At 40.5% G+C, this 24,610-nt stretch overlaps 1 protein-coding gene across 1 annotated transcript in view; it reads left to right on the forward strand.

The window, feature by feature from the left end:
* Window positions 1-3,952: 3,952 nt before the first annotated feature.
* The window catches only part of VIRMA (vir like m6A methyltransferase associated), a 28,517-nt gene continuing 7,859 nt past the window's right edge, over window positions 3,953-24,610 (forward strand). The window contains exons 1-18 of the mRNA XM_054193615.1: window positions 3,953-4,057; window positions 8,418-8,533; window positions 8,779-8,865; window positions 9,272-9,320; window positions 9,922-10,090; window positions 10,837-10,959; window positions 11,499-11,783; window positions 12,449-13,601; window positions 14,638-15,129; window positions 15,848-16,002; window positions 17,425-17,507; window positions 17,937-18,030; window positions 18,166-18,710; window positions 19,282-19,517; window positions 20,274-20,526; window positions 22,071-22,288; window positions 23,534-23,666; window positions 24,264-24,416. Of these exons, the coding sequence (XP_054049590.1) occupies window positions 3,995-4,057; window positions 8,418-8,533; window positions 8,779-8,865; window positions 9,272-9,320; window positions 9,922-10,090; window positions 10,837-10,959; window positions 11,499-11,783; window positions 12,449-13,601; window positions 14,638-15,129; window positions 15,848-16,002; window positions 17,425-17,507; window positions 17,937-18,030; window positions 18,166-18,710; window positions 19,282-19,517; window positions 20,274-20,526; window positions 22,071-22,288; window positions 23,534-23,666; window positions 24,264-24,416 (4,407 nt within the window). The 5' untranslated portion in view covers window positions 3,953-3,994. The remainder of the gene's footprint in view (window positions 4,058-8,417; window positions 8,534-8,778; window positions 8,866-9,271; window positions 9,321-9,921; window positions 10,091-10,836; window positions 10,960-11,498; window positions 11,784-12,448; window positions 13,602-14,637; window positions 15,130-15,847; window positions 16,003-17,424; window positions 17,508-17,936; window positions 18,031-18,165; window positions 18,711-19,281; window positions 19,518-20,273; window positions 20,527-22,070; window positions 22,289-23,533; window positions 23,667-24,263; window positions 24,417-24,610) is intronic.

A 24,610-nucleotide genomic window follows, 5' to 3' on the forward strand; every position in this document is an offset into this window, starting at 1 on the left:
CCTCCCATTTTTAAAAGCGCTAGCTGAAACTGGCCATGTGAATCTGGCCTCAGGAAACACCCGAGCTAATTGTGCCCCTTTTGTTGGAGGGTTAGAGCGCCTTTGTGCGCTCTAACAAATTTGTGCATTTGTCTTCCAACTTTCTGATGTGTTGAGCAAAACACACATGAAGCGGAGCACTGGGGTGTGTGTCCTCAGCAGTGGCTGCAGCTGATCTGCACACAGCATCCGAGGAGCAGGGTTGGTCCTCACACAGGGAATTTGCTTGGTGACCTTTGCCTAGCCTGGAGCGGAGGGATTCGAGAATTTCTTTGCACAGTTTCCCTTTCAGGTCTTAGTTTAGTGCGACTTCTCCTTAAAAAAAACCCCAACTTTATACTTCAGTTAAAAAGTCCACAAGTACACTTCTGAAATATCTTCACATTGGAGTGTGCCAGGCAGTGCTTGCTTGGTTCGCTGGTCATCTTTCAGTGAAACTTCATCATCCATTCCAGCCGGTTTCCTTCTCAGTCCCTGCTTGGCTTAGAGATGCCGCCCTTGTCTCTGTGACAACGATTTTTGGATGGGTACCTGTTCATTTACTTGCGATTTGTTATGTTCTGACTTATGCATTTCTTTATTTCTTCCCTCTTATGCTTTATTGTCCTGTCCTATCTTGTCTCTTTCCATTTGGGAGCATCAGATTCCCCACCTTATTGCTACAGCAGGCTGCCATTACGTATAGTAACCCCTTTCATAGGTCAAGGTGTACCCTAAAAGTATTTTTAATTCCCATTACATCTTCTGCGTTCTTGATTAATCCATGTTTTATTTAGTTATTTATTTTGGAAGCTGCTCCCTGCTAATTGCTACTGTAGTGCCATTACCTTTTATTTTTCTCTTTCTTGGGTAACACATTCCCTAAAATGCCTGTTTCCCAGTCACAGTTCCCATTCCGCCCTCTCTCTTTCATGCCTGCAGTATCTGGTCTGACAACACGCACCAGTCGTTCAGGTTCCTGTGTTGTGTTGCCCGGGCTCCTGGTGTTTGTGTACTCCTGTTGCAGCTGCTTCTCCCTGGCTGTTCCTTATCCCCGGGCCGGGTTAAGCATAGTCTTTGCATGAAGTGTCACCTTCCAGATGACATCAGTGTTGTTACCTACAGGAACATACTAGGGCACTTTGGGGCATGACCACCTCTCAAGGCTCCTCCCACCACCTTGTTGCTGTATTTCTCTCCTCTGATATTCCTTCTGTTTCCTGCCTGCTGTCCATCTGTCTAATTTCCAGCCCCTTTGCCAGTCTCAGTGTAACTGTTTCTCTCTCCTTTATTTATTAGTTCTGGTTTCCCACCACCTTTTGTGCCACTTTCTGTTTTAGGACATTTCTGAAACTACTGACACCTTCCATTATGCCAAGGAGCTGGTCTCAATACCAACCCCTGACCAACAGCAACAGCCATGTGTGCCCTCTTATTTATTTCCCCCATGTTCCTGAAGCTTCCTCCTCTCGCTCATCGACCCCCTTTCTTCCAGTTTATTTTGTACAAAGCTGTGATTTTGCACACCTCACTGTCTGCAGGTTTTCCCACAGCCCTTTCAGTTCTGCATCTCCCACCCTGCTTTAGTCTTCTACAGAAGGGTCTTCAATTTACCCCAGCACCACCTGTAACTCTGTTATCTTTTTCCTGCACAGAACTTTGGTCCATGTCAGGTCTCCCATCTGTATCACTCTTCCCCATCAGTGTTCGTGTTTTCTTTCAGAATATCAAAGTTTTACAACTGGAATGGGAGAATCAGCAGAGCTGTATCATTTTGTTGGAATGCGTGAATCATTACCACCAACTGTTTTTTTTAATCTCTCTAAGATAATTGCTGCTGCTACACAAATTCTCTTTTCTCCACTTTCATCAGTTACTCTCCTGATCTCTCTCCCGATACCCAAACTGTTCCCTGAAATTGTGCAACTGGGTGTGACACTCAAACATTTCTGCTTTACCTTGCAGCAAAGAAATGCCACTGACTTGTCAGCCCAGCCATATGCTGAAATCAATGACACTGCATTCAGAGCCATCTGAATTTAATCCTGCAAAGCTGATTCCCCTCACATCCACAGCCGTAGCTGTTACCGGCAGCAACCGAGCCACTGCAGATAAAAACGCAGGGCTGGAATTCCCCTGCTAGTTACTGAAGCTGCTCCTGCTAGATGACCTGGTTGCAATACTGTTCCAGGCCATCCCAGGAGAGAAGTGACTGCATTCTGATTGGGATTGTGTTCCTCCAGCACAATGGTTCGTATAACTATGCCCATGTTTGGAGTAGATCTGCAAAGCTACTCGCCTAGAAGTCTCCTAAGAGCCCATAAACATAACCGAAATAAGCCATGGCAAGTGTCACAAATAGCTGTAAGGCATTGTGCTACTTTAGCAAAACACATATAAAGTTTTTTGGTTTTCTGCATAAAAAAATTATATTTAACTCCAGGAGTTTAGATCTGTTTATCCATCAGGACAAGACAAGGTCCCAGCTCGGGGCAAGAATAAGAGCAGCCAAATCTGCCAGCTTGGCCAAAGAGGACCCTTGATTCTCAAATTCTGAAATACTTCTGTGATGGGATTTGCAGTATTTTAACTACATCTGTTGAAATAGTATAAAGAGGCAGTACCACGCTTTCAGTGGATGCAAAGGCAATTCGAGTCGATGAGTCTCCCCTGCACTGCCATGCAACACCTCTTCAGGTGTGCCAATAAAACTGGTTGTAGACCTGCACGTTGTGGCTCAGCTCCCCAACACGCAGTGCGGGGGGGGGGACAGGAACTTCCTGAACTAGTTTCACCACTGAAAATGGATAAATGGAACCACACCCTTGGTTAAACCGATGCAACGTTTTCTCTTGAAGTCCAACCTAGAGGACTGCTACTCCTGGAGCAAATTAAACTCTGGAGCACTGAAAGAGCAGCAAGACTAGCTATGAAAACAAAGGAGGGACTTGCCAATTCCTGGTGTGCACACAAACCAGCTCATTTCATTAAGAAGCTGTTCTAGAAACAAGACGCTCAGAAGTTGTAATTATCACCATTAAGGAAAGCACGTATATGTGGCTGGGGCTCCAGCTGGCAGTTCAGAGACGTTACACATCCTTTTCCAGACTTCCTCTGAAGGTACATGGCACAGTTTTACTGTTATAGATGTAGAGCTTGTACACAACCTTGTGTAACCACACAACTCTTGCGCAAGATCAATTTCACATCATTCTCCTGGCCACGGGCTCACTTTGGCTTCATGGTGTCTCTAATGCATGTACAACTTAGTTGCTGTTGCAGAAGGGCACTGGATGCTAAGCAAGAACATCAGGAGCTGCAGAAAGGTTGCAAGGAATTGTTCTACATGTACTTGAGAGAAGCGGCAGTTTCTTACATCCGAAAAGAGTGAGTTTTAAACACGGAATGGCTGCAAAGGAAATTTCCCATGCAGGACCGAATTTAGTCAGCGTTGAGCCGGAGCTGAATCTTTTAAAATCAAGCAGAAGCGAGGTGTGGAGCAGACCGCAGCGGCGCCCAACCAAGTCCACGGCAATGCCCAGCGGGCTGAGTCTCCAGAGAGCGGGGGCACCGCAGGGGGCAGCCCCCCTTCCCCCGCATCTCACAATCTCAACCTGCAGCGACCCCGCTCCCGCCGCCCACCGACCCGCAGCTTTCCCTCCGTTACGCAGGCCGCGGCTGAGGGGGGAAACCCCGCCCGGCCTCCCCCGCTCTCCTTCCCCGGGCCTTTGCTCTGGTCCGGTGCGCTCAGCCTAGCCGGGGAGCCGCGGGGAAGGCAGGTCCGGGGCCTCGCCCGACGCCCGCCTGCCCCGGCTCTGCCCCGCCTCACGGCGCTGAGGGCAGCGGAGCAACGGTCGCCTTCGCGCACCGACGGTCCCCTCGCGCCGCCGCCCCGCCCACTGCCGGGCACGCACGGCGGCGTCCCGGAAGCGCTCGCGCCGCCGCCCGGAAGCCCTTCCCCCCGGGCCGCGCCAAGATGGCGGTGGACACGGCAACCGAGCTGCTGTTTTTAGATACGTTCAAGCACCCGAGCGCGGAGGTAACGTGGCGGGGGCTTTGCGGGCCGCCGCTTCTCCTCATCTTCCTTCTTCTCGCCGCCTCTCCGGGCTGTGGGGCGTGGAGTGGGGCTGGGGCGAGTGGGGCTGGGGTAGGCCCCGGTGGCGGCCCTCGCCTCAGCGGGTGGTCGGGCGGGAGGGAGCAGGCCCCAGCCAGGTGCCCGCCGAGCCGGGGGGGGATCTCCGGTCCCTCCTCGCCTTGCCCCCGAAGCCTTGCTCGGGGCGCGGCGCTGGGCCCCGCGGTGCGCCCAGCCCAGTGCTGTGCTGGCGGCCCGGGGTGCCGCGGGCAGGGGGCTGAGGGAGGGCACGGCGGTGGGAGAGGGGCGAGGGTTTAGAGGTAACGGGGAGGAGAGGCTAGGAAACAAAATCGTTAAAACTCGTTCCAGAAGCCCATTGGGGAGGAAGTCAGGAAGAGAGTCATACCCAGCCGCTCGTGAGATACCTAGTGTTTTTCTATAGCTAATGAGGAGGAGGGGTATTTATGCGTATGTGAGATATTCCTTTAGATTTATACAGTTGATGTGCATCATGAACAAAATTAGTATTTTTATCTTGCTTTAGCAGTGGGAGATCGTGCAGATATTTCACTTCGAGGCTGTTGTGATTCTGAGCATCCTTGAAGCTGCTTGTGTGACCGCAGGTTTGCCCAGGGCTCAACCTGTTGTGTGCTGTTCAGGGAGGAAGAAGGGGACCATTGAGGGAAAGTGAAGAACGTAGTGTAACCTGAGAAAGATGTTATAGAACCATGGAGTATCTCAACTATGTTCATGGACAGGCGTTAGGGAAAGAAAATGAAGTATTCTGAGCTGATGCTGCGATTAAAAACAAACAGGAAGTTTTTCTGGAGTTGTTTCTAGCTGCAAGAATCAGGGACACCCAAATGTGTTTTTAATTCTACTATTTAAGGCATATTTGGGGACAGGAAATGCTAGCCACTGCTGTTCCCCTGAGTAGGAAACACTAGCCACTCCTGTTGTTGGGTGGAGCAGCCCTGAGGAGAAGGACTTGGGGGTGCTGGTGGGTGAGAAGCTCAACATGAGCAGGCAATGCGCACTTGCAGCCCAGAAAGCCAACCGCATCCTGGACTGCATCAGAAGAAGCATGGCCAGCAGGTCGAGGGAGATGATTCTGCCCCTCTACTCCGCTCTGGTGAGACCCCACCTGGAGTACTGTGTCCAGCTCTGGAGTGCTCAACACAACAAGGACACGGGCCTGTTGGAACAGGCCCAACAGAGGGCCACAAAGATGATCAGAGGGCTGGAGCACCTCTGCTATGAGGACAGGCTGAGAGAGTTGGGGCTGTTCAGCTTGGAGAAGAGAAGGCTCTGAGCAGACCTTATAGGGGCCTTCCAGTACCTAAAGGGGGCCTACAGGAAAGATGGGGAGGGACTCTTTTATCAGGGAGTGTTATGATAGGACACGGGTTAATGGCCTCAAACTGAAAGAGGGTAGATTTAGATTGGATATCAGGAAGAAATTCTTTACTGTAAGGGTGGTGAGGCACTGGAACAGGTTGCCCAGGGCAGTTGTCAGTGCCCCATCCCTGGAAGTGTTCAAGGCCAGGCTGGATGGGGCTTTGAGCAGCCTGGTCTGGTGGGAGGTGTCCCTGCCCATGGCGGGTGGAACTAGATGATCTTTGAGGTCCCTTCCAACCTGAACTATTCTGTGATTCTGTTCCACTCCAGGACAGTATGTTCTCTTATTGAACATTTTTAATTGTGTGTAATGTTTTCTGACACTTTCATTCTCACCAGTGACATTTTCCAAACTGGAATCATATTGAATTTTTATTAAATAAAAAATCAAAATGTATTTTACATGTTGCAGAAAAGCCTTCTTTATGTTATACTAATTCTTCAGCTAAGTGGATCATGAGTCTTGCCTTGGAACTTGCGGTTCTTGAAAAGTACTTCTCAGTTTTCTAATTAAATTATTTATTTGGCTTAGCTATGCAGTTTAATGTGTTAAGCAGTTCTGATGTAGTTATTTTTTAAAATTTTTTGGAGGGAGGGTGGATTAGATTCACTTGCCATCCTGATGATGTTGATACATGGCTATCGGGACATAATCCCATATCATTTAAGCAGGAATTGGTCTTTCTTTGGACATTGCTGCTCGGGATGCCGCCTCCTCAGCAGCAGCCCTTCCTCCAGAAATCTGAGTCTCCCACATGATGCATACACGTTTTTTAAAGGCAAAGCAAAGAGCTCCCACAGCCCTCACTCCTCTCAGGCTACAGTCACCTCATTCCTGTTAATAAAGCTGTGCTTCCTGACACAGTATGGTTCTTTTTGTTCTACCATCCTGCTCGTAAGACATCAGCCCTTAGGGTGAGATGTTATATCTGTGTGCTAAAGGATGTGTGCATAGATTTCATATTAAATTACAGTAATATGTGCCCAAAAGCATGCACTTATTCTTTTTAAAACTTTACTTGTGTCCATTTCTTTGTTTATTAGCTTTCTAAAAATCTTAGTACTTTCTTGCCTTATGCTGGTAATTTTGAGGTTTCATTTGCTTTCTGATTGCGGTCAAAGTTATATGATTTTTGACTGCAGATCAATTTGGTTTTTAGTTTTCATTTTTTAATTATTTTGGGAGACGCATCGGTTGTTTAGTTTTGGTTTGTTTTTTTTTTTTTTCTTTTTGCTCGTGCAGTCTTTGCTAATCCAATTTGCTAATTGGAAACATTCAGTGAGAAACGTGATTCTGAGCTTCTGTTCAAGAAAGTCTTTATATGCTTACAGTTGGACATATAGAATCATCTAGGTTGGAAGGGACCTTTAAGATCGAATCCAACCGTGAAACTAAAACTGCCAAAACCACCACTAAACCATGTCCCTAAGCACCACGTCTGCCTGTCTTTTAAATACCTCCAGAGATGGTGACCCAACTACTTCCCTGGGCAGCTTAATCCAGTGCTTGAAAACCCTTTCTGTGAAGAAATTTTTTGCTAATATCCAATCAAAACCTCCCCTGGCGCAACTTGAGACTGTTTCCTCTTGTCCTATCGCTTGTTACTTGGGAGAAGAGACCAACTCCCACCTCGCTACAACCTCCTTTCAGGTAGTTGTAGAGAGCGATAAGGTCTCCCCTCAGCCTCCTTTTCTCCAGGCTAAACAACCCCGGTTTCCTCAGCTGCTCCTCAGAAGACTTGTGCTCCAGACCCCTCACCAGCTTCATTGCCCCTCTCTGGACCCACTCCAGCACCTCAATGTCTTCCTTGTAGTGAGGGGCCCAAAACTGGCCACAGTACTCGAGGTGGGGCCTTACCAGTGTCGAGTACAGGGGGATGATCACTTCCCTAGTCCTGCTGGCCACACTATTCCTGATACAAGCCAGGCTGTTGTTGGCCGCCTTGGCCACCTGGGCACACTGCTGGCTCATGCTCAGCTGTCTGTCGACCAACACCCCCAGGTGCTTTTCTGCCGGTTGGTTTTCCAGCCACTCTTCCCCAAGCCTGTAGCGCTGCATGGGGTTGTCGTGACCCAAGTGCAAGACCCGGCACTTGGCCTTGTTGAACCTCATACCATTGGCCTCAGCCCCTGGATCCAGCCTGTCCAGATCCCTCTGCAAAGCCTTTCTACCCTCAAGCAGATCAACGCTCCCGCTCAATATAGTTGATCTATGTTTACTATTTTGTGAGTGTATATATGATAGAGATGATGTATAAATATAATAAGACCTAATATGGTGAATCTAGTGAGAGGAGACTTTCAGCATTAATTTGGTGGCTGCTACATGGGAAGTCACTGTGACTTTATGATTACTTCCTAGTTTGCTCAGACATCTTTTAGGACTGCTGGAGCATAACATTTCTTTACTTGCTATTTCTGTGTTGTAAACAGAAATGATATTTGCAAAAAGTTTTCAAATGTTGTGGCAAAATTGGAGAAATAAGCACAGTATAGAATTTTTGTACAGGTCTAGCAGAACATTTATAATATCATTATTATTTCTAATATTACATTTGAACTATAACATTTGCCAGTATTTAAAGTTAAAACATGCGTTTTCTTTTTTTGTTAGTTATAAACTTGATATATTTCATTAAAAGGGAATGATATACTCAGTTTTTCTTAATAATTTAAGTTCCAGATTTTGCCCTTATCCAGATACATTCTGTTAGAGAAAAACTTGTTGCCGTTTAAAAAATTCTTGCAAATAAAGGGAACTAATAATGTAAATAATCTATATCTTGAGTTTAATGGTATTTAACATTTTGCATAATTGAATTTTGTAATTAGTAGGATTGCAACCTTAATTTGGTTAATAAAGAATACGAATACATTATGTTGTTTCTATTTTACATTTCTTAGACTTTCTTTATTCTTTGTTTTGTAGCAAAGTACCAATATAGATGTAGTTCGTTTTCCATGCGTGGTTTACATAAATGAAGTACGTGTCATTCCTCCAGGAGTGAGAGCTCACACAAGTTTGCCTGACAATAGGGCTTATGGGTAAGTGAAAGATATTAAGTGTCTAATTCAGGAACACCTTCCTGTCATTTTTTCTTGAACTTGTAAATCTCAATAGAACCTCCTATATAAAAAGGTAAAGTGCGTTTATGTGTCTGCTGAACTTGTAATTATTTTTAGGAATTATTTAAACAGTATAATTTGAAGTGTTTTTTTTCCCTTGTTAGTCCTACTTACTCTGATAAGGAGCTCGAAGGGTTTAATTTTTACTTCTGTTCTGTTTCCAGAGAGACATCCCCACATACATTTCAACTGGACTTGTTTTTCAACAATGTCAGCAAGCCAAGTGCCCCTGTTTTTGATAGGCTGGGGAGGTAAGTACTTCCAAGATTCATGCATGACTTCATTATCTGCCGTTTCTTCCTGAGAATTTTTTTTAGTGCAGAAAATGCACAATAGAAAATCTGTATCTCCCACAATTTTCGTGTTTGGTCTGGTTTTTGCTAGTTCATATTCTTGCCCTTTTCCTTCAATCTATGTAGGAGGACAGAAGTTCATGCTTAAAAGAGGAGAAGGTTCTGGTATTTCTAAATTTACAGAGCCCATATATATTAATGAAAAGTATTTTGTAGAAATAAGTGATTTTGCACTCTTGTTTTTAAGAGCATGTATTTATTCAGTGTTTTATTATTGGCTTATGTGTTTAGTACTGGTGTGTTTCATTGCTGTAGACATGCTTTATATTAATGGAAAAATAACTTTGTGTGTTTTACTTAACAGCCTTGAATATGATGAAAACACTTCAATTATTTTCAGACCCAATGCAAAGGTAATGCAATGTCATTTAAACCTCATTTTCTACATGTCTGTCATTTAGGTATAAATATGATTGTGTGTGGTGCGTTAGCATTGTGTAAAGCATTTACTGTGTAGGATCTCGTTCTAAAACCTGCCTGTAGTTCAGATGCTCATTAGTTTAGAGTCTGCATTTATAATGGCATGAGTTGTAGAAGATTGCTTGACAGTTCCTGTGGAGATTACCAACAGAACTATGCACTACTTATGAGCAAAGATGAATCAGAACATTGTGGCTGCAGGCCACAGCTAAGCACGTCATTTTCAGTTCTGTTTGGGCTTATTTCATTCAGATCAGTGTTCGTGTGACCCATTTTTTTTTCATTAATAGGTGTAGTAGATTAGGCAATATATTGCAAGGAATTGAATGCTTTTAGAGAAAGATCATTTATTTGTTGCAATGATTGATATATTCAAAGTTTTCTCGGTTTTCAAAATGTGAGGTGAAGAGATACTTTAATGTTCAGTTCTCCTTTCCTGCTTTTATGCAGATACTGATACAGTGATATTAAAATAACTTTTCTGAAGTTGTCTTGTGTTGTTTTTAAGTGCTTTTTCTTTTTTAAAAAACCCAGGTCAACACGGATGGATTGGTTCTAAGAGGGTGGTACAACTGTCTGACTTTGGCGATATATGGCTCAGTTGACAGGGTAGTAAGTCATGAGAGAGAGTCACCTCCTCCACCCCCACCTCCGCCACCACCTCCCCAGCAACAGCCTGGTTTGAAAAGAAACCCAAAACATGGTAAGCCTTGTGAGAAAACATGCACATTTTTTTTTTTTTAAAGAATCAACATTACAGTATCCCATCTTAAAAACAAAGAAACAAAAAATTCTTTCATGTTTCAGGTTTCAGTGGCTGTATTTTTCTAGCTTTATGTCTTTGTCCTTTAGTTTTGTATTTTGTTTTAGATTTGTATTGAATGGTTTTAAGTAGATCCTTCTCTAGTGCTTTTTTGAGGGCGGGTTACTTGCATTGATATTAAAATGGCCATGAATAGAATCCATGAGCAAGTTTCTGTTTCAGTTTTGGTTTTAGATTTAAAATTGGAACTGTCTTGTTCAAGGTACGGCTATTGGGATGCAAAATTTTAATACTCTGTGTAGTAAAAAACAATCGTAAACTGTAAAAACCAGTTGATTAAAATGTAAACTTTTTTTTTAAGGTAACTCAGATATTATTGGTAGAGTTACAGTATTGCTAGTGTCAAAGCCAAAAATGGCAATCATCCATTTTAATTTTAACCCAATATTATGTTAACAAAACATCAATGGTATTAATAAGCTTGCATATTAATGTAGTTTTTGTTTACATCAAAAGTGACTTCAGATAACTGCCTCACATACTGCAAATGCAGAATACAGATTAATTAATAGCTGGGAAATTAAGGTGTTCCGTAGTCAAAAGTAGCACACTGAAAAACTAAAATTTCCTGCTTCTATTGCTGCAATTCCATTAAATGCAAGTTTTTATTTCCACAATAAATGTAGTTGATGGAGAGAAAGAAGACCAGTTTAATGGCAGCCCTCCAAGACCACAACCTAGGGGACCAAGGACACCTCCGGGTCCTCCTCCTCCTGATGATGATGAGGATGAACCTATGCCAGTGTCAGGTATAATGAGAACAGACTGTATTTTATCTGCTGCACATCGCTGCTTAGTGGAGGCTGAATTCTGTGTTCCTGCCTGGTGTGAAGTTTTCTGTCTGCTGTTGCTCCTGCTGGACAGATTCAGTTTTAGGAAAGGGGTTTGAAAGAAAATCTGTTGGCTATGTTAAATTGTATTAATTTAAAAGTTAGCAGATTTGAGAATATCAGCTGTTGACCAATACACTGCTTGAACATGCGGCTCATATTTTGTATGAATGTTCTGTTGACTCTGGTATTTGTTGCCCTTCTCCATCCCTCTGCAGCATCTGCTGAGTTCTCTGGCCTCTGTATGGGTTAAAAGTGCCAAGAACTCTACATGTTTCTTTATAGTCTTACCGAACTAAATGATTTTTGTTTGTGTTCAGTCAAATCACCTGAAGATTTTCTTCAAGATGCTTTTTTTTTGTATCTCCACTGTGCGTAATGCAAAATTCTAAGATGTATTATTGAGCATTGGATTTTGGAGAAGTACTCTTATTTCTAAACTTTGTATATATTTTTAGTGGTTGGGGAAAAAGAAGACGATGTGGACCATAGGGAGGATTACTTTGAGCCCATTTCTCCTGATCGAACATCCATTCATCAAGAAAGCCAGTATTCTGACGATGGAGAAGTGGAGGAAGATCAACCAGAAGAAGGAGAAGATGAAGATGATGTGGATGTTGAGGAGGAGGATGATGATGATGATGATGATGGGCATACGGTAGAGAGTATTGCTGATGAGGAAGAGGAAGAGGAGGAGGAAGATGAAGATGAAGAAGAGGGTGAAGAGGAGGAAGAAGGTGAAGGTAAGTGAAGTGAAGGAAAAAGATTAAGTTTATGAAATTTTGATGGCAGTACCATTATGATGACTAGGCCTGAAAAGAACTGGGTCTTTTTCCCTTGGTCATTGCATCATCGTCTGCCTCATTTATGGTTCTGCTATCTCGAGAACAGTATTTTGCTGTGTAATATTTATTCCTTTATAGTAAATCTTCCTGTTACTTTCTGTAGAGGAAAATAGGTACAGCTTTTATAGGTGAGAGTGAACATTCGATCTTGTTATCTTTTTTTGCTTAAAAATGTAGGAAAGTGGTGAAAGAAATTATTTCTGAATTAAAAATCAAAGTTGTTTATGCAATAGTATCAGTAGTCATCTTCTTGTATTACTTAAAGTTCATGCTCATGCCTGTGTAAAATTTCAGGCTAGAAGTTTTATAATAGCTGAGTTAAACTTTTTGCTTTATACATTTTTTTAAATGTCTGTATTGTTATATAAAAAATCTGTCAACTGGGCTTTCTCTTTTATCTGGAGAGAGAAAGCTTTCTGTATGTTAGTGTGTGATCGTTCTCTAACCAGTAACATTTGTATTAAATAAATTACTCCTTTTCTATTTTGAGCAGATACTTGGCAATCATGAACTGATTTATCCATAATCCACTTTATTTCATAACTGAATCGTTTTCTTTTTAGGAGATGATGGATATGAGCAGATTTCAAGTGATGAAGATGGAATTGCTGATCTGGAACGTGAAACATTTAAATATCCAAGCTTCGATATTGAATATACTCCTGAGGATCTGGCATCTGTGCCTCCTGTGACATACGAACCTTTCGAAAGGGAGCTTGGACCTCTTCTATACTTCAGCTGCCCTTACAAGACTGTATTTGAAAACGAAGTTGGTAAAATAAAGGACCAAGACCCAGAAAAAGAAAATTCAGGGGCAGTGGAAGCCTCAGTTAAATTAACTGAACTGTTGGAATTATATCAAGAGGAAAGGGGTGCAAAGTGGGTCACTGCATTAGAAGAAGTTCCGAGTTTAATAGTAAAAGGATTGAGTTACCTGCAGGTGAAAGACGCAAAGCAAGACTATATTACCCAGCTAGTAGACTGGACCCTGCAAGCTTTAAACCTTCAGGTAGCTCTCAAACAGCCCATTGCTTTGAATGTCCGACAACTCAAAGCTGGGACAAAATTGGTATCGTCGTTAGGAGAATGTGGGACTCAAGGAATAACAGCACTCTTGCAGGCAGGAGTTATTAATGTGTTATTTGAACTGTTGTTTGCAGATCATGTATCATCCTCCCTTAAACTTAATGCTTTTAAAGCTTTGGATAGTGTTATTAGTATGACTGAGGGAATGGAAATGTTTCTAAGGGGTGGCGTTGATGTACATGAAAAAAGTGGTTATCAGAAACTCCTGGAACTCATACTGTTGGATCAGACTGTGAGAGTAGTAACTGCTGGTTCTGCAATTCTCCAGAAATGTCACTTCTATGAGATTTTGTCAGATATTAAAAAGGCGGTCGACCAGTTAGCAGAGAACACTCCTTCTCTTCCTAATCACACGGAGCCAGAACAGGACCAGGACATGTCAGGACTTGAAAGAACCAACCAAGAGTATGAGAATGATGTGGAGGCTCCTATGGACATGGATCATCTTTTGGAATCTTCTAATATAAGCGAAGGAGAAATGGAAAAACTTGTTAGTCTTCTTGAAGAAATCTTCCATTTGATGGAAACTGCTCCTCATACAATGATTCAGCCACCTGTGAAATCGTTCCCAACCATGGCACGCATTACAGGCCCTCCAGAAAGGGATGATCCTTACCCTGTCCTGTTTAGGTATGGCAATTGCAAACTCACTTTCTAGAGTGTATTTCTTCCGGCTTGATACAGATACTATTTAAGGATGTCCTTGCTGACTAACACTTTTCTAGATGTTTGACTTTGTACTTTATTGGAGGATTCTGGATTGTGCTTATAAAGTCTGAGAGAGTTTGATAGTTAATGTACCTGTTATTTTGTTGGCTTTCAATCAACCTAGCATGCACAAAACAAGACGTTAACCTCTTGTTATTACTTGTACTGTTCTAGCACTTCAATTGTATTTATAGATCCTGGCCAGTTATGCTAGGTGCTGTATAAGTGCATATTTGAAAATAGTTATAGATCTAGAGTGTTTTCCCTTTGTTGTCTTTGAACATGTCTGTGCATATGGATAAGATGAGTCTGGAATACCTCTCTCTGTATGTTGTGCTGGCCAGCCCCGGTTAGAAGTTGTGCAGACGTGTCAGCGTAGCTCACTGTTTCACAGCACAGGCAGAGGAGTTGAGGCCTGCCCGCCTTCAGCCATTTAAAGGATCTGGTGGGCTATTTCTCTCTTAGCAAGTTTCTGTCTAGAAAGTACTTCTCTAAGTGCTAACAGGTTTCTTTGATACTAGAGGTGTAGATCATGTCTGAATATAAGTATCTACATGCAAGGAGTCTTCAAATCACCACTTCAGTATGCTATGATGATTGATTTCTTGGCACATTTAAAAGATTTAATGCAGCACTGATGATTCAGATACAGCAAATTTAATAAAATATAAAGTGTCATTTTGCTTGTAGTTAAGGTAAGGGTTTTTTTTTTGTTTTGGGTTTTTTTTTTTTGAGATTAAAACTTTGTATTTAGGGATTTGTTTCCTGTAAATATGATAGCAATTATGTTTTGTAAGATTAAAATTTTATACTACTTCATAATTAGTTATTATTTCTCATAGTCCACAGAGCAATAAGTACTGAAGCTAGGAGGCATGTAATTTTATATAATATTATTATGCATTGTTGACTGATGATTGTAATATTACTGGTTATTTTCCTGTTTTTTTTTTTCCAGATATCTTCATAGTCACCATTTCTTGGAATGCATTACTTTGCTACTGTCTATTCCAGTAACAGGTGCACATCCAGGTGTGCTTCAAGCTATACGAGATATCTTGCGTTTCCTGGCACAGTCACAGAAGGGTCTTCTTTTCTTTATTTCTGAATACGAAGCAACGAACTTGTTGATTAGAGCACTTTGTCAGTTTTCTGATCCGGATCAAGAGGAAGGTCTCCAATCAGATGGTGCCAATGAGGATACTTTTGCCCTGTGGCTCCTGCATTCAACACAGACATTACAGTGCATTTCAGAATTATTCTGCCACTTTCAGCGGTGCACAGCCAGTGAGGAGACTGATCATTCAGATCTGCTGGGAACACTTCACAACCTTTACTTGATTACCTTTAACCCCGTAGGAAGATCTGCTGTGGCTCACGTATTCAGTCTGGAGAAAAATCTTCAAAGTCTTATTACCTTAATGGAGTACTATTCCAAAGAAGCTTTAGGGTAATTTATGCATCTATTTATATCCTTTAGGTTTTTACATTTTAAAAGTATCTATCTTTTATAAATAATTCAGTAAATCTAAAATATTTTTTTTCTTTTAGATCATGATGTTTATGTTTAAAAACAAAACAAAACAACTTTTAAGTAGGAGAACATAATAGAAAATCAGGCCTGTCATTTGTAATCAAGTGCTTAATACCCAGAATCGGCATAGGTCATCCACAAAGATGTTGTAATATAGGTCAGATTTTTGGCTATATGAAAAAGTCAGTAAGTAGGCAGTTTTCATTCAAGCATAAAATTTGACTGTGAAACAAGCAAAAGATTTGACTGCGGAAACTGTACACTGCACACTTCTCTGGGGTGGGAATCTCTCAGTTCATTGTTTTCTCTGGACAGGCAGTTTTACTACTTTAGGTGGCAGTGCTTTTAAAAAAAGATCTGTAAAACAGGCAAAGTTATGGAAAAGGATTTGTGTGCTGCTTGACTCACTTTTGTGGATATGGAAATAAATATGAAAATGTGAAAGAAAGCTTTCGCTTTTCAGAAAGCATAGGAGAAAATTGTTTGGGTTTTTTTTGGTTGATAATTATATGGGGCAATCCTTGCTGAAGGTAAAAGTTCTGTAGGTAGATCTTTAGGGGTCAGAGAATTGAAATCTAGCAGATATCCAGTTGTATTAGCTGAGATCTAAAGAAAATCCTTATTGTCGTTTCAGAGACTCAAAGTCTAAGAAGTCAGTTGCTTATAATTATGCCTGCATCCTTGTTTTGCTGGTGGTTCAATCTTCCAGTGATGTCCAAATGCTGGAACAGCACTCGGCGCCTTTGCTGAAGCTTTGTAAAGCAGACGAAAATAACACCAAATTGCAAGGTACAGTATGTGTCATTATCAACTGAATTGTTTGAACGTATAGAAGAAACCTTTTATATGTGGGTAATTGGTGCTTCACAATCATCTGGTTTGGATAATGTATATAATGAAATTCCTTTTCCAACTGCATCTGATTAGTTGAGTCACTGAGATAATGTGTATTTTTTTTTCTTCTGTTAATGAGAGTTAAATAGGAAATTCTTTACAGTTAAATTACTTCTCAAGTAATATTAACTACCATGAATTTTGGATAATTACAGGAAGTTTGAAATTATTTCTGTGTTAGAAAATTGGAGAGCGAATTTTAGTAAAAATGGACTAACTAGTCAGTGAGCTGACTCTTATTTTTGTTGTTTCCTTTAGTGATGTAGCCTTACAGAGTCTTTACATACTAAGAAATAAACCTGGGAGTGTTTTCTGGCATCTAGGCCAACTGGCATGGAATACTCCGTGTTACCTTGTTACTAAATCTTTTGACTTCCAAACTGTCTCAATGTATTCCCTGGTTTGAGTTGACTCACAGATCAGGCCCAGGTCATTCGGAAAAAGCCTGCTGGAGACGATTCTGACACCTAAATGTTGAAACTCTGATGTCCAGAATTGTGCTCTGCACTGCTTAACTGACTCATGTAGACATACCAATAATTTCTTCCAAAACTTACATGCACTGAAAGAAATCAGAATTCTTCGAAGTTTTAGTTTAAATCTCTCCTCTGCCGTACTTTCATTTCTTTGCTCCTCACCTGATCGTCAGTTTCATGAGAAGCGGGGCTAGTTTATTTAACCAAATCATGAAATTAGTTTGAGCATAGGTGTCAGTTCATATCCAGTCAACCTTTGAACCTTCCCATTCCTTTAAATATTTTCAGGAACAATAGGTTTTAAAACTTTAAATCTCCTGTCCCAAAAAATTGGGACTTCATGTTATTCTGGACAGAGAGAGACTGTTAATCTATAAGGACTTCCAGAGTGAGTATGTGTTACAGGTGCAGAAATTGGCTCCATTTGGGTGTTTAATAGGAGTTTTGTATTCAATTTGTAATAACCTGTTATGTACATTAAGAGGAATGTGCTTTGGTCCTTGCTTTTGATGGCTTTTTCTTTAGCTGGCAGTGGGACCCTTAGTGTCTTTTATAAAATATGTTTAATTACAAATAATACAGATAATAAGATGAAAATTATTTGAGTGTTTGGGTTGACTTGAGTCAAATTGTGTCTGTTTATGTGAGGTGTATTGTGTTCTGAAGTCTTATTTTTGTTGATGCTTTTCAGTTGGCTACAACTGCAATGTATGCCTCACAAATTTCACACTTGGCATTAGTACCTGTCTTGTAAATTAAGTACATTTTTATTGAAAAAAGTTTTAAGTTCATAAACGCATTGACAAGTTACCTGATTAACTCTGTCTTTTTTTTCCCCCAGAGCTCAGCAAGTGGCTTGAACCTTTGAAAAATCTTAGGTTTGAAATAAATTGTATTCCAAATCTCATCGAATATATAAAACAGGTTAGTAAAATACAGATAGATGCTATCTTTTCATTGTGTTCTATAAGCATAGACCTTCTGTCATTTGATATTATATCTTAGGTGTGTACTAACATATGATATTTAAAAATATATACTATTATCCAAAATAGAAGTTTTTATTAAAGCTTATGATCTAGGCCAGTTCTTGCACTCAGTTATATGTATTGAAAGGTAACTACATGATGCAAAGATCCAACTGTTTGAATCTTTTAGCTTCCCATAAAACCACAAAGCAACATTGACCCTTTTTTTGCTTCTGCCATATTTGTGACTGCTTTCCAAAAGATGGAGTAATTGAATTTAAATTTTGTGGAATACTTGCAGTAACTAAATACAGAATTTGAATACTAAGTACTGGTTGTAGAATTTCTTCCTTGCAATACGTTTTTTTTTTTTTTTTCCTAAAAGAATATTGACAGTTTGATGACCCCAGATGGAGTTGGTCTTCCTACTGCACTTCGCGTTCTTTGTCATGTTGCATGTCCACCGCCACTGGTAGAAGGTATAGTTGATATATTTGTACTGCTTAACATAGAAAACTTAGTTTTCTGAGTCTTCTACTTAAATGTGTCTAAAGTAGTAACTGTGATTGCCCAGGAGAAATTAGACATACAGAAATGTTTTCTTTTTTGTACAGGTCAACAGAAAGACCTTAAATGGCATCTTGCAGTTATTCAGCTCTTTTCTTCTGAGGGAATGGACACCTTCATCCGGGTATTACAGAAGCTGAACAGCGTGCTTATTCAGCCTTGGCGGCTCCATGTCAACATGGGCACCACACTTCACAGAGTTACTACCATTTCTATGGCCCGCTGTACACTCACTCTCCTTAAAACAATGCTAACTGAACTCCTGAGGGGTGGATCTTTTGAATTCAAAGACATGCGTGTTCCGTCAGCACTTGTTTCTTTACACATGCTCCTGTGTTCTATTCCTCTCTCAGGCCGCTTAGATAGTGATGAACAAAAAATTCAGAATGACATTGTTGATATCCTACTGACTTTTACACAAGGTGTTAATGAAAAACTTACCATTTCTGAAGAAACTTTGGCAAACAATACTTGGTCTTTAATGCTGAAGGAAGTTCTCTCTTCAATTTTGAGAATTCCCGAAGGCTTTTTCTCTGGACTTATACTGCTTTCAGAATTGTTGCCTCTTCCGCTGCCCATGCAGACGACTCAGGTATAATTTAGATTTATTTAGTTTTTAAAGAATTTTAATTATGTGTAACACTTAGACCAGTTTTGTAGTTGTGGAAAAAATAGATATATGAGAGGATGAATTAAAATTTCTGTAAAGCATTTGTGTTCATATAGGTTCTTTGAAGATACATCTTTTTCATCAGGATCAAAATTGTTCTAATTTGGAGCATCTTTTTAAATTAGTGGTCATATGTTGTTCTTTTGTCCCTTGTGAAATTACCTAGACTCCCATTCTATTACTTAAATGATTGGCTATGAAGCCTTTTAATTTAACCCTGAATACCAAACTCGGTATATTAAGGCTCTCCTTTCTTTTGGCATGGATCTTGAATTTGTGATCATTAATAAATAAGCATAAAAGGTGTGTGACGACACGTGCTCCCAAAGGAATACCTAATTTGCTGGAATTGTGCCTTGTCATTCAGTGATAATGATGAAAATGGCATTGCGTGTTTTTGATGAGGACAGTATTTTGTTTATACCTTGTGGTAGAATTCAGGTTTTATGATAAAAGTCGAAAGGAAAAACTTGCTGTCCTTCTGTTCCTGCAGGTAATTGAGCCACATGATATTTCAGTGGCGCTCAACACCAGGAAGCTGTGGAGTATGCATCTTCATGTTCAAGCCAAACTGATACAAGAGATAGTTCGATCTTTCTCTGGTTCATCTTGCCAGCCCATTCAGCATATGTTGAGACGTATTTGTGTTCAGCTGTGTGACTTGGCTTCGCCAACTGCACTTCTTATCATGAGGACTGTATTGGATCTGATTGTAGAAGACCTACAAAGGTATCTTTGTTTTCTATTGCGAAGATTTCTTTAATGAACTATTAAATTCACCTCGGTTCTGTGTAGGAGATTTAGCAGGAGGAAAACATTTTCAGAAATGCTACTTATCCATTATGAACTGAATGAATTCTCAGTCCAGTGCTATATATTGTGTCCGGATAATGCTTAGTGTTGCCAAGGAACCATCTCATAATTTCAAGTTTTGATGTAAACAGTTTCAGATTGTATGTTTATGGTAAGTATTTTAGGAAGACTTTCTTCGGGCTGTCCCTCAAAGCCTTATCTCATCTGTGAAGTGCTTCTAAAGGACCTATCTGATAGAAAAAAGAAAAGTAGGCCAGTAAAATTTTCTGTACTGGGATTTACATAAGGAAAATGTGCAGATGTTTGTAAGCTGGTGGAAGTTGAATACTACAAATTCAGAGGGATTTGAAACAATGATTACTGTTTCTTTAGAAGCGTAATTATCCACATAGAATTAGATGCTGTTTGTACTAAAGCATATTTATCCATATGCAAATAGTTGGCCTATAGTGTGTTAAATGCATAGTAGATTAGTTAATTTATGATGCAACCAGAGGTCATTTCGTGAAAGTTGAGCAGTTTTCACAAAGTAAATGAAACTGTAAGTTTCAGTACATAAATTACGTGTTATTTTTAAAAATGCAGAATGACATGACTCCTGTAATGGTTGTTTTTATAGTTTTTTTGATTACTTTAAACCAGCTTTTTCAAAGTGCATTGATATCCTTTCAGCAACGCAGAAGAGAAAGAGAAACAGTACACTGGACAGACCACTCGGTTGCTTGCTTTATTGGATGCCCTGGCTTCACATAAAGCTTGTAAATTGGCTATTTTGCATCTTATCAGTGGAACTACTAAAGGTGATGAAAAGTATGCAGAGGTTTTCCAGGAGCTCTTGGCTTTGATGCGATCAGCTGGCGACAATGTCACTCATCAACAGTGCGCGGAATACGTGACTTCCCTTCTGCAGTCCCTCTGTGATCAGGTATTTTCTATATTTAATGCAAAATGTGTATTGATAGTTGTAGGAGACTAAATGAGGTTATTTCTTACGTGTCTGCTTTTTTCCAAAAGAAAAGAAAACACATCAAAAACACATCAACATTGTTAAAACACAAAAAGAAAAAATGTGCGTGGTTAGCTGCTTTGGCAGACTTCCTGTCATTTGCTCTCGAATGTCAATCCTTTCATTTTATGTTATCTCTTTTGCATTATGTGTACTATTATGGTAGCTCATTAGAGACCAAAACCTGAATGGCACGAAGATTGACTGTCCCCTCAGCTGAGAGAGGGATGCCATTTCTCCCTATCGGCCACTGGCAAAACTTCAGCTGTCACATCTGTGTATCTCTTAGCTGTCTAACTGAAACCTCTTAAAAATGTATTCCAAATACAAAGTTATGTATGATACACTGCTACCATGAAGCTCCGCCATTTAAAAGAAAGCATAAGTTACCAGAGCAAAGTAAGAAATGTTATCTGAAAACTGATTCATAGACTGGCCCTGGTACTTTCTCATTAGTTGCGTGCATAGATTTGCATGTCATTAATTGCCTTACTAGTTGCATGTATTTATTTGCTTTAGTGGTTACCCACTTATGCAAAGGACATTTTTCCATTGTTGGTCAGTAGAGATTAATCAGCCATTTGCATATAAACAAGAGCTCTTTGCCCATGCAAATTCATTGTGAAAGTCACTTGTGTTTTATTTTACGTAAAATGTGGAGGGACCAGTAGATCTTAAACTTCCTAAATGGTTCTGTAGCCTCTTAACCTTCATAGAACCATAGAGTCATAGAATATCGCAAGTTGGATCTATAAGAATCATTGAATCCAACTCCCTGCTCCTTGCAGGACTACCAAAAGCTAAACCATATGACCAAGTGCATCATCTAGACGCTCCCTGAACTCTGACAGGCTTGGTGCCGTGACCACTGCCGTGGGGAGCATGTTCCAGTGCCCGACCACCCTCTCAGTGAAGGACCTTTTTTCCTAGTGTCCAACCTGAACTTCCCCTGATGCAGCTTCATTCCATTTCCTTGTGTCCTATTGCTGGTCACCAGAGAGTGGAGATCAGCACCTCCCTCTCCACCACCCCACTTGAGGAAGTTGTAGCAGTCGCCATGAGGGCACCCATCAGCCTTCTCTTCTCCAAGCTGAACAAGCCAAGTCACCTCAGCTGCTCCTTATATTTTGATGAATGTTTTGAGATTAAGGGGCAGTTTGAGTACCTAGGCAAGCAACTGTATGCATGTTATCCAGTGACTGTTTGGCTTTTAGTTGTGGCTCTGCTATCACATTTCACCCTTCGAAGCTTTTATGTTTTTAAAAATCAATAATGGTTTGTAACCCTTAAATTAAAAAGGATATTCTGGATCAGTATTTTAATAGTAATAACTGAAACACTGGAATAAGATGATAAAGGGGTAGTGAAAGAACCGAGTGCTTCTGACTTAATGTATGTTTTATACGTATTGCTGGTATACAGAATGCATTTTTTACGATGTGTATAATAATAATTTTTTATAGGATATTGCACTCATTTTACCAAGTTCGTCGGAAGGTTCTGTGTCTGAATCAGAGCAGCTTTCCAACTCCTTACCCAGCAAAGACCTGATGCCCTTAATTTGTGACTGTCTGATGGAAACATTAACTAATTCTGAGAGCAGTTACACTTGTCTGCTGACATGTATCCGAACAATGATGTTCCTTACAGAGCATGACTATGGCTTCTATCACTTAAAGAGGTATGGTGTTTTAAGATATCGCTGACAACTTAAAATGATTTCAAGACTTATGCAGTGTGAAATCACTTCCTGCTCATTCTAGTAGGAGATGTTGAGGATAATGCACCTGAACTTTCATTTCCCTTTGGAGCTTCGTGCAGTGTTTTGGTCTTCCTTCACTTGAGGTTTTACCTCTGAATCATTTCCGCAGTATGCACACAGGAGCACTTTCTTCTAAGAAAAAAACAAATAATTGAAAAAAGGTTTTTACACTCCACTTCCCCACTTCAAGGCTGGAGGATTAGGATGAGATATAGTGCTTGTATCCTTCCCTTTTGAGTCACTCGGTAGTTAGAGCTCTCATCTGGGATGTTGGAGAGCTGTCTGTCGTTCCCTCTGTTTTGAGGGGATTCAGTTTGCACTTCCCCAGAGTATTCTGACCTCCAGGCAATTAAGGCTTCTGAAATGAGGATTTTTTTTTTAACTACTTTTGTTGACTCCACTCCCTTTGGAACAGAATATATATATACAATGGACAGTATTGTGTTGTTTTGACGCTTAATTCCTTGTCCTGTATTTGAATCTGTTTCTGTTGACTGAAGGTGAGGTGGAAAGAGACAAGAAAGTTGTGAGGTTCCTGAAGAGAAAAAGGTAGTACATGGAGCCTTGTCAATAAAAGGTTGTTGAAAACACCCATCTACGCAGTGCTATAGAAATGTGCTGCTCAGACAGCAGGAAGCTATACAACCTGCAAATGAAAAATCAGCAGGTTAAAGATGCTGTTGTTTCTGTGATCCTGTAAGTCTAGCTGACAGCTTCAGTGCCCAGCCTTGCTGTTTCTGTGTTGGTGATTACCTTTCTGGTTTGTTTCTGCAGTTAGGCATCATGGGATGCAGTGAAATTGTAACAGCAGGCATGATCCTGCTTTATACCTAAGGCCCTTGTGCAAGCAAATATTTTTGTACACCTATCCCTTTTCCGCCAAAGATAAAAATGTAATTTTTTGCAGGTTTTAGAGGTATTACTGTAGTATGTATAGCTGTCTATGTGCAGCCTGAAATATCTGCAGACAGCACTAGTGAGAACAACAGTCTAGTACAGAGAAAATAATGAAGCTCCAGCTTCGTAATCAAAACTCAACTTGATAATTGTAAAATTTACCAAATATATTTTGTATACGTGTTGTTTTCTTACAACAAGTTACAGTGGAACGGTCACAATGTATGCACTAATAAAGTATTTTCTCTCTTTTCATTATGAAAACAGCTCTCTAAGAAAACACAGCAATGCTCTGTACACTGTATTAAAGCGAGTAATAACGAGTTTTAGCAAAGACACAGGTGAACTGGCCTCTTCTTTTTTGGATTTTATGCGACAGATTCTAAACTCTGAGACACTGGTAAGTGAACGTGTATCGAATACTTAGAAAAACTTAGCTGCTTTTCTTTGAAATCTGCAGTGTGAGACATGTTCAGTAACAATTCAGAAAGCAGTTGACTATGCTGATTGCTGTGTAAGGCTTTTCCATCAGTAGTGTTAGTGCCATCTTTAGTTTTTAATGAAATCTGTGAAAGCTGGGCAGAATATATGTTTAGTAAATAAGAGGGGTTTTCAGTAGGAAGAATGACATATTGATCCATATTGATTTCCTCAGTGAATAGCATGCTATTGCGTCCAGGTTTTAGATTCACAGTATCCTGTTAGAGAGTTGCTATATTGATATGTAGTATAGAAAGGAATCTAAAATATTTGTTAATTCTGTGATACAGACCTCAGCTTATGTAGGAAAGGATTGCACTCATCTTGATGCAGCATCCAGACTTGCTTATTGAAGTGTACTTTCTTAAAATATTTTGCATAATACGTTTTTAAATCAGGAGATTACTCTTGCTTTGCTAGATTTGCTCTAATGTACATTTGAATTCTAAGGGGTTTGCAGTCCAGAAGTATAATGAATATTTAGGTGTACTTATTTCCCACTTGTCAAATATTTCAGGGATGCTGTGGAGATGACGGAAGCCTTATGGAAGCAGATGGATCTCATCCAGGCAGAACGCTGGGTCTCACTACTGCAGAGTTGAAGCATCTACTGCAGAACAAAGAAGAAACACCAGAAAAACTGCTGCTTGATCTGGAGAAACATGTTATGGTAAAAGAATTCAAATAATCAAGTTGATGTTTTGTCTTGTATCTGAACGTGTTTTTAAAACAATATAGACTGTCCCTCCTTGATGAGAAGGATGCGCAGTTCTGTGGCATACGTTGCGGAATTGGTGATAGCTGTTGCCATTGTTGTAATACTGAAGTCCAAAATCACCTATTCTGATGCAGGGTGGATTCTGA

The sequence above is a fragment of the Rissa tridactyla genome, chromosome 2 (assembly GCF_028500815.1).
Source record: "Rissa tridactyla isolate bRisTri1 chromosome 2, bRisTri1.patW.cur.20221130, whole genome shotgun sequence".
Classification (NCBI taxonomy): domain Eukaryota; kingdom Metazoa; phylum Chordata; class Aves; order Charadriiformes; family Laridae; genus Rissa; species Rissa tridactyla.